This window comes from Cervus canadensis, chromosome 23 (assembly GCF_019320065.1).
Source record: "Cervus canadensis isolate Bull #8, Minnesota chromosome 23, ASM1932006v1, whole genome shotgun sequence".
Classification (NCBI taxonomy): domain Eukaryota; kingdom Metazoa; phylum Chordata; class Mammalia; order Artiodactyla; family Cervidae; genus Cervus; species Cervus canadensis.
In genome coordinates, this window is record NC_057408.1 from 8296967 (window position 1) to 8313679 (window position 16713).

At 37.0% G+C, this 16713-nt stretch overlaps 1 protein-coding gene across 6 annotated transcripts in view; it reads left to right on the forward strand.

Moving 5' to 3' along the window:
* Positions 1 to 16713, forward strand: part of DCC (DCC netrin 1 receptor) — a 1219152-nt gene that overhangs the window by 974507 nt on the left and 227932 nt on the right. For all 6 annotated transcript variants that reach the window (XM_043444495.1, XM_043444496.1, XM_043444497.1 and 3 more), the window contains one exon: positions 8612 to 8753. In XM_043444495.1, the coding sequence (XP_043300430.1) occupies positions 8612 to 8753 (142 nt within the window). The remainder of the gene's footprint in view (positions 1 to 8611; positions 8754 to 16713) is intronic.

Here is a 16713-nt window from a genome sequence, read left to right on the forward strand (position 1 = left end):
TGTAGAGAACAGATTTCAGATCCTGGCTTTGTCACGCTTTAAATATATGACCTTAGGCTAGCTTCTTAATCCCTTATGTAAAACAAGAGTAAGGGTAGTTTGCTCTCTAAGTTCTAATGCCTTACCTGCTTCTTAGTGATTGTACGTTGTATGTTCTCGATAAATATGACTCCTCTGCTCAAAACCCTAAAACCTAGTCATTATCAGCTCTAATCTAGTTTGTATCCTGCTGTTTAAGGTCTTATCCCCCAACTTGTAACTTAGACTTTTCAAAGTCTCAGCAGAAATTCTTGCTTTGTAGCCTCTTTATCATACCTGGTGTTTCACACCCACTCCCAAGAAACAGCTCTTGACCCATCTCTGCTCATAGCTAGACCCACCTTGAGGCCAGATTCCTTGTCAGAGCTTCATCAGACGAGGATCCTCAAGAGCTGCCCATTTGTCTTCTCCATCACTGTATACCCACCTTCGTACAGTGTCCTTCATGAAATAGACATTTGGTGATGGAAATCTTACATTAACATTGTTTTTCAATGTGTCTTTTTTTGTTGGCCCTCTAAGCAAATCCTTAGTAAGTACTCAATTGACCAAAAAAAGCTCTCTACTACTGAACGTGTTTGAAGAGGAACTAGTCTTCTCCTGTACTTCACTCTAGAGAGTGTGAGGCCAGATGTAGGTGTGCAATGTGATACATGGGATTGAAAACAGAAATTTATGAATGTAGCCTCTGAAAAAAAAATTGAGGGTGGAGTCATGAGCTTATCCATTTTTTTTTTCTGTTTTGTTAGTTATTACTTATGCACATCTAGGGTGAAGAAATAATTAAGGAGTGTATTAATGGAGTCCCTGAGAAGAATAATAACCACATCACCAAATTGGACAGGGTTATCTCAGACAGTTAGGAGATAATGACCAAGAAGATCCTTTCTTTTAAATCAATAAGCCTAACTGCTCTCCACCATTCTCACTTGTAAACAGATTCATTTTGGTGGTAATCAAAGAGGGGATATAGGGATTTGGGGAAGTTCAGTTTTGTGATTCTTTTTTTCCAAATCTGAAAAAGAAAGTGAAATTAATGCTTGGTTCAAGATAGAACACTGCAACACTGAAAAGGATTACTTTCTCCCTTCAAGTAATGAAAGGATCTAGAATTGATTTTTTCAAAAGTCAAAGGTCTTGAGTTTAAGTACTTTTAATAAAAATCATTACTAGTCTTGTCCATGAAGACTAGGTTGTGACAGGTTTAGGTGGCTTGGTGAGGGGATGGGCATTAAAATCCACTTTCATTTAACTTCCCAATACAGTATAATCAGGGACATCCTGTCATGTCATCTGCAGAAGAACCTATGAAGAAACAGTTTGATTTTTGCAATCTGCTGCTGCTTGCTTGAAATCAGTGAGAAAGCATAAAAGATGCTAATAAACTTAGCATACGAAAATGAATAAAAATGCTGAAATTATTTCAAGAGATGAATAATAACCATTGAGGGGTTTACCTCCTGGTGTCTAGTGCATATAATGGATTCTATTTATTAATTGCTGCCCGACATTGATATTAAGGTATTGGTCATGTGAGAGTAAGTTATGCAATCACTGAAAATTCTTCAAATACTATAAAGAAAAATTATTATCTGTCACTAAGTATTGTTCATGTAATCATTAGTATAATTAAAATCTCTAAGTTTATCAAGTGATTTGCAATCATTTGTTAGATATACTAAACACAGTTATTCCCCTGTTTTCAATATGTGGTCATTTATAAGACTTATGAGAGGTCACTCAACAAAGTCATAGCAAAGTTTTAACTTGAACTCATAAGATTTTACCTCTTGGTCTAAGATCTTAATTTTTTAAAAATTTTCTATTTGAATTTAAATTTTTCTTTAAAAAAACAGACTTTTAGTCCTTAGAAAATGACCCTTCTTGATTTGCCAAGAGCTCCTAATGCAAAAGTCTATTGGGTATATTAAAAACTAATTATTTAAATTCAGTTTTTATTCCTCTCAATAATATTTTTAGAATAATCGAGGTGATTAGAATTTCCAAGTAGAGTCTCTATGATTATTTACTTTAGTATGAAATAATAAAAAGGACATTAGACTCAATAGTCTGATAATTGTCCTGTGATGATACAGTGTGACTTCTGCCCATTCATTTAACACAATTATCTCCTTTATGAAATTGCAAAGTGGTAAAAATATCAGCCATGACTGTCTTGAGGCATTGAAAAATAAAAATAGATGTATAGTGGAGTATAAATATAAGGGATAACTCTTCATCCAATCTGGTTTTCTTTACTACTGTCTAAAACATTTGAGAGCAAAAAACACACCCATGCATGTGCATATATGTGTGTGTGTGGTGGGAGGCAGGAGAGGTGTGTGTTTTTGTGTGTGTGTGTGTGTGTGCATACACATATTTAAGGCTATGTTTCTTTGGATGCAGAGGACAATATATTGCTATTTTATTCATGAGTATCTTTCCCCAAAACTTAACCAAATCCCTTAAATTAGCACATTGATCTAACCATGTGTTTCTTTAGCATGGCCTAAAATACTGTTCTTTTTTCAATCTGCCTTTCCATTACATTGTCCTCCATGTCCCATTTGCTCTAGCCACCAAGTAGTTACTTGACCTTCACTTGAAGAGGCCCTATATTGTCATGACCCCTTGAGCCTCCTCTCAGTATTCGCTCTATCTTAAATATCTTATCTATCCCCTCCATAAATGTCACTGTGAAAGGATGGGCTCCTTGTCAAGTCTTTCTTGACCACATGACAGAGAATTAACTTCTCCATGTATTATACTTTCATTGTATTTTCTGGGATTATCTAGTCTAGCATTTAGCACTTTGTTTTCATTATGATCTCTATTTCCTCAGCCAGAATGAATATACTATCATGATTTATAGAAGTTCCAGAGCTAGTGCTTGTGACACAGCAGAGATGTAGTTAATATATTTTGAATGAATAATAACTGAATGAATTAGGCTCGCAGCCTTTGGAGCTCCCTCGAGAGGCAACATTAAATAGTAAAGATGTGAGCTTCAAACTGGTACTATTTCAGTTCATATCTTGCCTCCATCACTTACTGCCTCATGGTTTCAAGCTGCTTAACCATTCTGTGTCCCTGTTGACATGATTGTACAAAGACCATAATGATAGACTTTTAACTCACTGGGTCATTGTGAGGATAAAAAGCATTACTCATGTAGATATGTGGGGTGCCTAGACCACTTCCAGGTCTAGAATATGTGCAAAAAAAAGTGTTAACACGTATTATTAAGAATGCAAGAATGCTACTTCGTTTCCTATGTAATTGATTTCAGTAGTGCCATACTCTTTTCAAATATATTCTGACAACTTAAATATTCAGATTAATTGTATATAGCTGTGTTCTTCTGTAATTATTAATATGTTTATTATATCACTGTCACTTCAGTTCAGTTGTTCAGTCGTGTCTGACTCTTTGCGACCCCATGGACCAGAGCATGCCAGGCCTCCCTGTCAATCACCAACTCCCAGAGTTTACTCAGACTCATGTCCATCGAGTCGGTGATGCCATCCAGCCACCTCATCCTCTGTTGTCCCCTTCTCCTCCTGCCCCCAATCCCTCCCAGCATCAGGGTCTTTTCAGATGAGTCAACTCTTCACATCAGGTTGCCAAAGTATTGGAGTTTCAGCTTCAGCATCAGTCCTTCCAAGAATATTCAGGACTGATTTCCTTTAGGATAGACTGGTTGGATCTCCTTGCAGTCCAAGGGACACTCAAGAGTCTTCTCCAACACCACAGTTCAAAAGCATCAATTCTTCAGTGCTCAGCCTTGTTTATAGTCCAACTCTCACATCCGTACATGACTACTGGAAAAACCATAGCATTGACTAGACAGACCTTTGTCGGCAAAGTAATGTCTCTGCTTTTTAATGTACTGTCTAGGTTGGTCATAACTTTTCTTCCAAGGAGCAAGCATCTTTTAATTTTATGGCTGCAGTCACCATCTGCAGTGATTTTGGAGCCCCCCTAAAATAAAGTCTTCCACTGTTTCCCCATCTATTTGCCATGAAGTAATGGGACCAGATGCCATGATCTTAGTTTTCTGAATATTGAGCTTTAAGCCAACATTTTCACTCAACTCTTTTGCTTTCATCAAGAGGCTCTTTAGTTCTTCTTCACTTTCTGCCATGAGGGTGGTGTCATTTTCATACTTGAGGTTATTGATATTTCTCCTGGCAATCTTGATTCCAGCTTGTGCTTCATCCAGCCCAGTGTTTCTCATGATATACTCTGCATATAAGTTAAATAAACTGAGTAACAATACACAACCTTGACGAACTCCTTTTCCTATTTGGAACCAGTCTGTTGTTCCATGTCCAGTTCTAACTGTTGCTTCCTGACCTGCATACAGATTTCTCAAGAGACAGATTAGGTGGTCTGGTATTCCCATCTCTTTTCAGAGAGAGATGGGAATACAGTTATATCATTGTATTTGATTCTTATTTTTTGTAGACTCTATATCTGCAAATTCACCTAGGTGCTAAAATTTATTTGTACCCCCAAATCAGTACCCACAGCGTCTCTACAGTCATCTGGAGACTTGCACACTGCACCTCTGGGGACCAGTGAAAACTTTGTGTCTCCAGGAACACATTTCCCAGCTGAGGCTGAACAAGGAGATGCTCTGTTGCCTTCTTTCAGTTCTCATATTGTAACCAAGTGTCTCTTTTGTGGTCAAATAAATGCACTTTTTGGCATTTATTTATTGATTTCTTTTGGAAAGTTTGCTGGTTAAAATGGTCCCCAAGTGTAACGCTGAGGTGTTGTCTAGTGTCCCTAAGTGCATAAAGGCTGCAGTGTGCCTTTAGGAGAAAATACATGTATTAGATAAGCTTTGTTCAGCCGTGCACTGTTGTGTTCTTGATTGTGAGTTCAATGTTAATGTATCAATGATGATATTAAATAAAGTGCCATTAAACAGGAGCGCATATAAAACTAGGTGAGGTATTGATGAGTTGACAAAAATGTTGTTACCAAAATCTCAGTAGAACCTGAACTTTATTTTACCTAGGAACAATATTACAGTATTTCCAAATTCAGTGTCTGCAGTACCTTTACAGAAAATAACTACTGCAAATGATGAGAACTGATTCTAGTTGACATGTTCTTTGATTTTTTTCTTTTTGAATGCTGAGCAAATAGCTGTGACTTTAGATGACTTTTAAAAATCCTTTTACATAAACTGAATCATTTGTAGAGAGCTAGCTAATTTGTAGGAGATCTGGAAGAAAGGGCTCAAGCTCCCATATCACGGAGCACACTGTTGTGTCTCTGCTAGGCCCACATAACTGAAATATCAGAGTGGTCCTAGGGTTGTGGACCGAGGGTTCAGAGATCATTCCTTGGCACTGAGTTTAGTTAGTTCGTCGTTAGTCGCTCAGTCGTGTCTGATTCTTTGCAGCCCCATGGACTATATAGTCTGCTAGGCTCCTGTGTCCATGGGATTTCTCAGGCAAGAATCCTGGAGTGGGTTGCCATTTCCTTCTCCAGGGGATCTTCCCAACTCAGGGATTTTTGCCTCTGATGATCACTTATTTTTTGATTGGTCTCAAAGAACAATTTTGTGTGTTTGTTTTTTTAAATTAATTTAAAATTTCATCAAAATATTGCATATGTATTATTTTAGGTTAAATAATATCAGTGAGGCTTATAACAAAGACCACTAGATTCTTCCCTGTCTCCAGACTGTTCTCATTCCTTCCGGTTCCCATATCCATCACTTTTAGCTGTTATTTCTTCTGGCATGTACCTTTATGTTTCTCGTTAATGTGCCTTTAATGGCCCTTAATTCCCTAATTTTAATTCACCAGTGTTACAGATCATTGACTGCGTTATTGTTATGTCAGAATTCAGCACACGTACACCCCCATTTCCCTTCCCCAGGCTTCTTCCTTTTCCCTTCCTTCTCTTCTTCCTCATTTTCCTTCTATTCCTTCTTCCTTGGATGAAGTGTAATTAGAAGTGAAATGCAGAAACCCTAAACATTCAGTTCCATGAATGTATTAATTTGTTAGGGCTGTCATAACAGGTTCCAAAGACTAAGTGGCTTAAATCACAGGTGTTTATTCTCTCACGGTTCTGGAGGCTGGAAGTCCAAGGTCAGGATTTATTGTAGAGTTATTTCTTCTGAGTCCTCTCTCCTTAACTCATAGATGGGTGTCTTCTTCCAGTGTCATCACATGAGCTTCCTCAGTGTGTATCTGTGTTCTAATCTTTTCTTGTTATGATACCAGTCATGTTGGATTAGAGCCCGCACTAATGGCTTCATCTAACCTTAATTACCTATTTTAAAGCCCTATCTCTAAATAACTTTCTGAGGTATTGGGGATTAAGATATCAGCATATGAATCGGGGTCTTTGGAGGGTGGGTTAGGAGGAGTTCAAAATTTAGCCCATAACAATGTGTTTTGACAATTGTATTCACCCATATAACAAACTTGAACTATGATGCAGTTTTGTTACCCAAAAACTTTCCTTGTACCCATATCCAGCCAGTTTTCCAGTGCAATTGCCATAGGCAACTGCTTCCCTGATTTGCGTTACTGTAGATTAGTTTTGTCTGTTCTGGAACTTCATATCAATGGGATTATGCAGTATGTGCTCTTTTGACTAGTGTCCTTTAAAACCCAGTCTTGCTGTTTTCCTCACTACCTTTCTGAAAATTCCATATTTCTCTTTCTGTTTTGGATTCTCTGCTTGTTGGATTTCAGATCTTTTCCCTTCTTAGTTTGCCTCTCATTTTTCTGGAGCATACCTTCATCAGCCCCCTGGTAAAGGGTACACAGATGGATATCTTGGAAGCCATTCATATCTGAAATATCCCTAGACTTATACTAGTATGTGTTCATACATTTGTGTTGTATTTTCCTCTCACATCATAGTTTATTTGACTAGACATGAAATTCTAGATTTAAATATTCTTTTCAATCTTCAAGTTTTGTTTGTTTTTAAGAAATCTGATGCTATTTTTACTCCTGATTGTAATTTATATACACTTTTTTCTTTTTTTTCCACCCATTCTGGAAGATTTTGGATCCTCCCTTCCCCATGATTCTCTAGTATTTCTTACAATATGTTTCTTTTCATTTATTAATGTTATTCTTTTCATTTATTATGTTAGATATTCCATAATCCCTTTCAGAATGAAGTCTCAATCTTCTAGTTATGCAAAATTTTTATCAAAAGAAGGATTTTGTGTTTTTTTGTTTTGCTTTGTTTTCTTGTTGCTAATTTTTAGCCTTTTCTTTATCCTGCTCCTTTGTTCTCTTATCTCACTGAGTGTCAGAAATTATGAATTAAACCACTAATTTCTTATCTTTTCTCTCTTATTTCCCTTGATTGTCATTCCCCCCCCCCTGAATTTTGGAAGGTTTCTACTAATTTATTTTCCAATTTATCTATTGCATATTTAATTTATGCAACCAAATTATAAATGTCATGGGCTTTTAAAAATCTTTTTCTTGTACTTCTACGCTATTGAGTCAGTATCTTCTCTTTGATTATTAGGGTATTAATGACAGTTCTTTGGACCCTTTTCCTGTTTTAAACACTAATGCTGTTCCCTTCAAGTGCTGTCACGCTCTTACGTGCCTTTCTCTCGGCTGTTATGCCAAAGGCTTTGTTTCAGTGTCTGATAGTCATGAATTATCAGTTTACATAAGAATGCAGTACCCTAAAGGCGATTATGAAGTGCAAATTCTGGTGCATGAGTGAGTGGGGGTTATTAAGTGGGATCCTCACTGTTGGGAGATTAATCAGGGACCTGGGTGTTGTTTTCTCTTGTTCTTCTCAATTTTCTCTTGAGAACAATGATCTGATATTCTCTCTGGGAAGTGCACACCTGGATGCCATTGCTCTAGGTGTCAGACGAAGGAAGAAGACTTGAATGACTCATGTCACTGACTTAACTCTCACCCTTCTCTCTCTTCTCTTCCGTGTCTGGTGTCCCTAAATCTGCAGCTTCTGTTTCAGTATCCCTAGAAAATGAAGATCCTGGCTCCTCCAAGTTCAGGGAGGGTTAGCTGACTGACTTTGCCGAATGTGGTAGGACTTTCAATCCATCTTCTATCATCTCAAAACCATGCTTTAGACCTGCTTTCTAAGGTACTCAGGAAGCAATAATTTCCAGTCTTCCCTGAATTTTGTCATGCTGATCACCTTGTTTTCATTAATGTCTTTAAGGAGGTATGTAGATGTCATCCTTCTCCTTTGGCTTGGTCACAATGCTTTTCTTCTTTTGTAACTTCTAAAAATTTGTTAACATCTTTCATCCACTAGTGTCCTATTCTCTATTTCCTTATAGCTTTACACCAGTTAGGATATTTATTGTCATTTTCGTGGCATTTGCAGTGGAAATGTGATCAATCAAATGAACTGTGTAAATTTGTCAAAATCAGACACACAGCTATAAGAATGGATTTAACTTGGTTCTGAGGGATAATCTCTAACACTTCTTGCACTTCTGCCTTATTTGCACTTAGGTTTGGGTCAGTTCTCTGATCCTGTCTTGTTGTTCTTCCTTTCTCTAATGATGTAAATTACATCTGTTATTTTACAGAGTATCAAAGTAAGCTGGCTGCCTCCTCCATCAGGAACACAAAATGGATTTATTACCGGTTATAAAATTCGACACAGAAAGACAACCCGCAGGGGTGAGATGGAAACACTGGAGCCAAATAACCTCTGGTACCTGTTCACAGGTCAGTGTTCCCGTGCTGTGGTCTTAGAAGGTTTTGGTGAATCAAATGCCTCGGCAATAAAATATACTCTCACTTCAAGGGAACATTCATTTTTCTCCTGGTAGGTGGCATGTACTGGTATGAACAAGAATAACTTTATATTTTTAACTTGATTCCCTGTAATGCTATCACAACATGTTTTGCTTCTGTATCACCATTTTAATAAATGTATCATTGAATTTTTATCCATATTAGTATTGCTAACTCAACCATTTCTGTCATCAAATAACATTTAACTGTTTAATAACTTTTAAAATCATGTAATCACATGGTTCCAAGTTTAAGTCATTTTGAGCCTTCTCTGCCCAAACTCCAGGAGTGAGAATGAGGCTGGAAAATGGAGAGAGGAGTGGTTTGGGGAATGAAGAGAACAATTATTCCACTTTCCATAAATATAAAAGTAAATTTACTTCTGTAGCAATATTGGTAAAATTCATGGTGGGTTAAAACTGGACCCAATTTCCATGTAGTAGTAAGATAATTTTTTATATATATAAGATGAATTGTCATATATTTCCTTTACCTGTTGGAACTATTAATATGTGTCAGTCCAATTCCTGGAAAAACAGAGACTAAGCCAGGCCTTCAAGTTAATGCATTCAGGGTACAAGCCCAGGAAGGGACTTGTACTTGAAGGAACAAGAGAAGTGAACCAAGGAGGAAGATAAATCAAATGATGACTTCTTGAACTGGCCACAAGTTAGAACAAATCTAGAGCCAGCTTGTGCTTGTGTGGTGTTGGGGGTGGGGGGCCGGGTAGGAGAGAGGAGGTTTCAGAAGCCAATTGAACTACTGGGGCCCAGTGTGGATGGCTGGATAGGAAGTATGAGCCGTTTCTCCCTTGTCTGTCGTTGGTCAAAGTAAGCCCACAACAGGTTGTTAACTATTCTGTACCTCTTGACAGTCCCCTGGGAAGCCAGCACTTCCGGTAAATGCACAAGTGTGGAATTCTCTGCTTGTCCATCCAGCATGTTATATGGGGATGGCTTGGTCTAGCAGCAACATTTGAGGCTTGATAGTACCAACGAGAACAGAGGGTTTGGGAATCAAAGCAGATAGCAAAGGCAGGAATCGGTGGATCAAATTAAACGTGTGTGTGTCATGGCACATAAACTTGATTCATGACAGCAGGCAAATTAAACCTCATAGCTTACAGAAAATCAAGTAAACGTTCATCACAGATGAGAACTAGTTCCTTATTTATTCCTTTCTTGACATAGAGTACTGGTAAATTTCTATCTGAAATCATAAAACACACACACAATTTAAGCTACTTGCTCAGCCTACAGTATGAGACTTGATAGCAACTTAGTTTTTCCCCATAAGTTTGTGCCTCTTATGCCTATAAAATGATAATGCAATGGTGAGTGTGCTTCCAAAATAGATTGCCAAAAATCACATGACTTGTTTTATATCTGGACAAAGTCTCCTAAATGGAAGTTATGACGCTCTGTTGGAAGATTAGGATTGACACAGACAGTGTGATACCACCTATAAAACAGACAACTGATGAGACCTTTCTGCAAGCTCAGGGGACTCTACTGCCTTTCTGCAGGGAGCTCTGCAAGCTCGGCGGTGTCCTGAACGGAAGGAAGCCCAAAAAGGAAGGGTGTATATGTACAGTCACTTTACTTTGCTTTTCCATAGAAACTAGCACAACACTGTAAATCAACTCTACTCCAATAAAAACTATTTTAAAAAGGAAAATAAACACCATGACATTTAAAAAGCTTAAAGAAAGCCAAGATGCTATGTCTCTTTACCTGATAAAATGATTAGAAGGTAGAAGCAATTGAAATGAGGCATATGGTCTCGCTGGACTATTTGGCACAACATATACATAGTTTACTTTACAAGAAATCACCAAAATTTAAAAATCTTGCTGAAAAAATTTTAGTGTAATTTCTATAGATATAGCAATTTGAAGCCCAGAAACGTTTTTAACCATTGATTTTCCTTCTCCAATGAAAAACATTAAAAGTATAAAAGAAACTTCCTTTTTTAATAAAATAATTCATTAAAATATGAGCATTCTAGTAGAAAACCTAAAAAATGTATATTCAATTTACAGAACTATAAATGGCCAACAAGCCTAATAAAATGTTTAATCTCATTAGTAAAGAAATGCAAATTAAAAGAAAAATGAGTTAGCATTCTCCTTTGATTAAAGTAATAAAGATAAAAATGAATGATGATACATTGTTTTGGAAAGCATATGAGAAAGATGAACTTTTATATACCACTTGTGGGACAGAAAGATTCTAGAATCTTTCCAGAAAGCAATGTGGAGATTTGTGTTATATACAAGTGTGCATGTGTGTATGTATCTGTAAATATATGATTCAGGTTTCCAACTTCTAGGAGTTTATTCCAATTCTGCAGACATACTTTTTTGCAAAATTTTAAACTAAAAACATATTCATTGCATCAGAAAAAAAGACCCTAAGTATCTAACTGTAGGCAGTTACCTAGAAAATTCAGACACAATCATATCATGAAATGCTGTATATCTATTGCAAATATTGAAATGTAAATATTAAATTATATGCTAAATATTTAAAACATATTAAGTGAATAGCTCAGTTTGAAATCAATATTAAGTATGAGTCCATATTTATAAACCAAAAAAATTATTAAGAAAAGATTTAGAATAATATAGTCTAAATACCAAAATATTAATAGTCATTATTGCTTAATTGTGCAACAGTGAATTATGTATTTTTAACCATGTATGTAAAATGAAAAGCAAATAAAATATCAGGACTCTAATGTCATAACACTTGGTTACCAAGATTGAATATTTCATGCCACTGACTAACTCTGTGCCCATTGAACAGCTAAGGAGGAGTTAGTCAAGAAAATAAATGAAGAGTAGTAACCATGTGGCCAAAAGACCTTACTGACATGAATTGTTTAGTATTTATGGGGGTTTTGCCAAATAGGATTTAAAACATTCAGCTCAGTATTATCAAGCCAAGCTTCTGAATCTCTAAATGTACAAGAGCTTGGAATTTTCTCTCAAAAAAAGTAAAATCACTTAAGAAGATCACGGTATAGAATAGCAAATATTAGACTTTTTCTTATCAAAGATACTATATTAGTCCTAGGGGGTCATAACAAATTACCACAAATGTGGTGGCTGGAAACAACATAATTTTTTTTTTTTTCCAATCCAAGAGAAACCAGAAATCCAAAATCAAGGTTTCTGTAGAGGTCATTCCCTCTGGAAGCTCTGCGGGAAAGTCTGTCTCATGTTTGTCTCCTAACCTCTGGTGGGCGCTTGACATTCCTCAGCTTGGAGATACATCTTTCAGAAATCTGCCTCCATCTTTGCATCACTTCCCCTGTGTGTCTGTATGTCCTCGCTTCTTATAAGGATACCTTCATTGAATATTGACTCTGTAGTAATCCAGGATGAATCCATTCCAAGATCTTTAATAAATCCGTTAAGACTATGCTTCCAGGAAAAGCTATATTTGGATGTTCCAAGTATACAGTATTTTTACTCATTACAAACTCTTGTTATTACTTTTCCTCTCAAGGACAATCATTTTCAATTATACCCTCTAGTAAATCTTTATCCAAAAATAATTCAGTCCTACATCTTTATTCATCTAAAATATATGTGGAAATTAGCACTTCTCATCAGCATGGGATAACCCATCTTCACTCTGGCTTCATATCATTCCAGTCAAAAGCAAAGCAACAGGATGAATTCATTAGCTTGTTATTGAAATGCCGCTTCCCATCTTTATAGATCCTTAGGAATCTGGACTCCAAACTTGCAACTTTTATTTAAAATGTTCCTTCTTCATTTTAATTGTTATAAAATGAATTTGAGGATGCAAACATCATCTGAACAGTTATCTTTATAACTGTGCTTGATATTTATTGCAAAAAAGTCACACGGTCTTCATTTTTAATTTGAGATGAAGACTAGAAAGACCCAGAGGATAGCCTCATATTCTTTAAGCATTAAAAACAAGTTTTGCAAAGCCTCCGTCTTCCTCGCCTCTGTTCTGTGTCCTGGCCTCAGTCCTGGCTTATGTTGCATTCCTAGAAATTGTGGGAATGTCTTTAATGCTAAAGAGCATCAGGGAATCAGGAAGTACTTACCCTAGTAGATTGGCTGCGGTTTTTGACTTGTCCCCAGGATATATTTTGTAATGTATGCACTGTGTAGTAAGAGGAAGTAATTGATTTTCTATATAAATCTTCAGCACTTTAAAATGTACAAAATTTGCCCCCATGTTTTTAGTACCTTTAAAATACATGAATAGATTGATTTGGCTGTTAGAAAATTGAAAATGCCAGAGTGCTTCCTTTGGATGATATAAATATTCAGGTGTAGAGACTCAAATATTGGCTTTTACCATGTTCTGTTTTTTAGACAGGTGTTTTTTGTTGTGTGTGCTTTTTACTAGGATAATGAGACATCTGCAGTAACAAAGTAATTCAGAGTTATAACAAGGGTTTTAAATCACTGCTATCAATTTCATTGTGGGAACCCAAGTCAACTAAATTTTAAAGTACTGTTTTTAATTTTTGAGTGCTCTTCAGAGGAGGTTATTTGGAATTGAATACTAGAATTTTCTCATGCTTCGTGGCCAACACAAGAATAAACGTAGTGGTAAACATGCATTGGTATTTTGTGGCCTGAAACATTGAAACAGTAGCACAGCAATTTTATAACAAGGTTAACATTAGGGGAATAAAGGGAAAGTATTTTCTTCGAATAATACATCATCTCTTGACCATAAGTTCTAAGAAAGTAGAAATAGAACTGAGGAATTAAGAGTTTGAAGGCATTTTTTATTGGAGATAGAAACAAGCAGAAGACAGTCTACTTTCAGCATTATCTTCTTTTACAACAAAAAAGCACTGTTACCTATGTCATTCTTTTAGAATAGAGTTATACTTAGAAGTTATACTTAAAGTTATACTTAGTAGCAGGGCTTCCCAGGTGGCACTAGCAGTAAAGAACCTGCCTGCTAAAGCAGGAGACATAAGAGACTTGGATCCAATCCCTGGGTTGGGAAGAGCCCCTGGAGGAGGGCATTGCAGCCCACCCCAGTATTCTTGCCTGGAGAATCCCATGGACAGAGGAGCCTGGCGGGCTACAGTCCACTGGGTCTCAAAGAGTCAGAAAAGACTGAAGCGACTTAGTACCGCACACATACTTAGAAGCAGCTAGGAAGCTGTGTAAACGCATGTGTGTGTGCGCGCATGTGCGCGCGCACACACAAACACACACACACACACACACACACACCTCCCACCCACCCATCCCAAGTCAAGGCACTCCTATGTTCCGCTGCAGAAGCCCATGGGTGCATACAGTAAGTCATGGTCCTTAATGCCTTCCTGAAACAAGAAAGCAAGTTTTTCTTTTCCTTTCCTGCTACCTAGCTAAAGTCAGTGGGTATGCACAATCCACACATGTGTGCACACCCCTTGACTTGGCCTTGCGGGGTAATAGGGCTTGTGTTCCTGAATTCCAAGAGACCATGATAATTGGAAAAGATAGTTCTTAACAGACCACCACCCCCAGGGCACTGCACACAGAGCAGACTGATACGCAGTCCCAGTCCTGCTGTGAAAAAGGCCTGTTTACTTAGATGGGGCTTCCTAGGTGGTGCTAGTGGTCAAGAGTCAGCCTGCCGATGCAGGAGACACAGGAGACATGGGTTAGATCTACAGAGACTGAGACTGAACTATAGGTCCCTACAAACAGAGCAGAAAGCACACAATTCATCGCGTCCAAAGCCCTTGTTTTATTGAAGAGGTAGGTAATGGAGGCTTGAAGAGTGACATTGCTAAGATCCACCATTAGCTAAAGGTATAGATTTCAACTAGATCACAGATGCTCTGATTCCTAGCTATGTGCTCTTTGAACTATCCAGTGTTATCATCTTTAGCTCACTTTATTGTGAGTGAGTCTGGCTGTTGTATGAATCTGTAAATGATCATTGATATTAAAAACAATTTTAACATTTATAACAGTCATAACAGCAATAGCAAATTTGACAACTTCTGCTATGCTGAAAACAATATGAAGGTTCTTCAAAAAATTAAAAACAAATCTGCAGTGAACCACTAATCCCTCCTTCTGAGTACATATCCAAAAGAATCGAAGTCAGGATCTCAAAGACATATGCACTCTCATATTCATTACAGCAGTATTCACACAACCCAAATTTCCATTGACAAATGAGCAAAGAAACTGTGGTATATACATACAATGGAATATTATTCAGCCTTATCACAGAAAAGGAAAAATACTCTGCCTTTTGCAACAAAGTGGATGGACTGGAGATGCTATGCTAAGTGAAATGTCAGTCCCAGAAGGGTAAATACCATGATTCCACATATATGAGGTATCTAAAATAGTCAAAGTCATGGAAACAGGATAGAATGGTGGTTGCCAGGAGAGAGGGGGAGGGGAAATGGAGAGTCGTTCAATGGGTATAAAATTACGGTTATGCAATACGAATAAGTTTAGAGATCTGCTGTTCAACGTAGTACCGATAGTTAACAATACTGTATTGTGCACTTAAAACCTTATTTAGAAGGCGTCTCATGCCAAGGGTTCTTATCATTAAAAAAAGAGCAGCGGGAGAAAAGGGGTCTTTGGAAGTGATATATAGGTTTATTACCTTATTTGTAGTGGTGGTATCATAGTTTATGCATAGGTCTAAATTCATTAAAATGTATACGTTAACTATGCACAACTATTGGTATATTAAGTATATAGCTAAAAAAATCCATGATAAGAAAATAAAGCTTTGTCTGTTTTAAAATGTAATCTTTATAATAATTTTTTATTCATAGACCCCGTTTTATTGATGAGAAATCTTAGGCAAAGAAAGAGGGCTAGTAAGTTTTTTAGGTCATGCAGTTAGTAAGTGGTAAAGCAAAAATTTGAATCTAATTCTGCCTAAACTGAACACCTGAATTCTTAACTCTTAAACTATCAGTAATATATTGTTGACCATAGGCAATGACTATGGGTTGTGTGAGTATGTAAAGGAAAGTGAAATAACTCAGAGATGGAGCTATATATTGAATAATAAAAATTGAAAATTATCTTGGCAGCTAAAGGAATTGAGTAACTTTAGAAGACATTAAGTCAAAACTTCCCTACCTATTTAGATTTAAAATCCTAGTTAATGCTTTCATTAGTCCAACTCTGAAAACACATCTCAGATAACAATTTTGAGAAATATACACAGAAAATAGCTTTCGTTTACAGATCGGTTTCCTTCTATCCTGTCACCAGTGAATGAATGAATGAATGAATGAATCCATCTATCCATCCATCAGCGGAGTGTTTCAAGTGAGAAAATAATTTGCAAATATTAGGTATCTTTATGTCTATCAAATGTCTAATTTTATAAATTATTTGTGAAAGCAGTTTTGCCATTTGATTCTCAAAAGAACACTCTAAGATAGAAATGCAGGTATTATTACCTAATAACTATATATGAGAAAGTGAGATTAAAAGAGACCTGGGTTCAGTCCCTGTGTTGGGAAGATCTCCTGAAGAAGGAAACAGCAACCCACTCCAGTATTCTTGGCTGGAGAATTCCATGGACAGAGGAACCTGGCAAGCTACAGTCCATGGGATCTCAAAGAGTCAGACAGAACTGAGCAACTAATACACATACACATAGCCCATCTAAAACTTGTCTGGCCAAGTACCCCTCACAACAAAGAAGCAGGAACATTTGCAGGCTAGAATTCAGGGGAATGTCCTTGACTGACTCTGAAAAGCAAACATTTCTGGTTTTGCCTATTGCTGTGTACTTCACTTACCTAATTTAGAAGAGAGTCACAGGTTTAATTCTGCTGATAAAGATCTGGACCTGAAGGCACCAAATTTAGGATCAGAAGACTTGGTTAAAGATATCTTGAAAGTGGA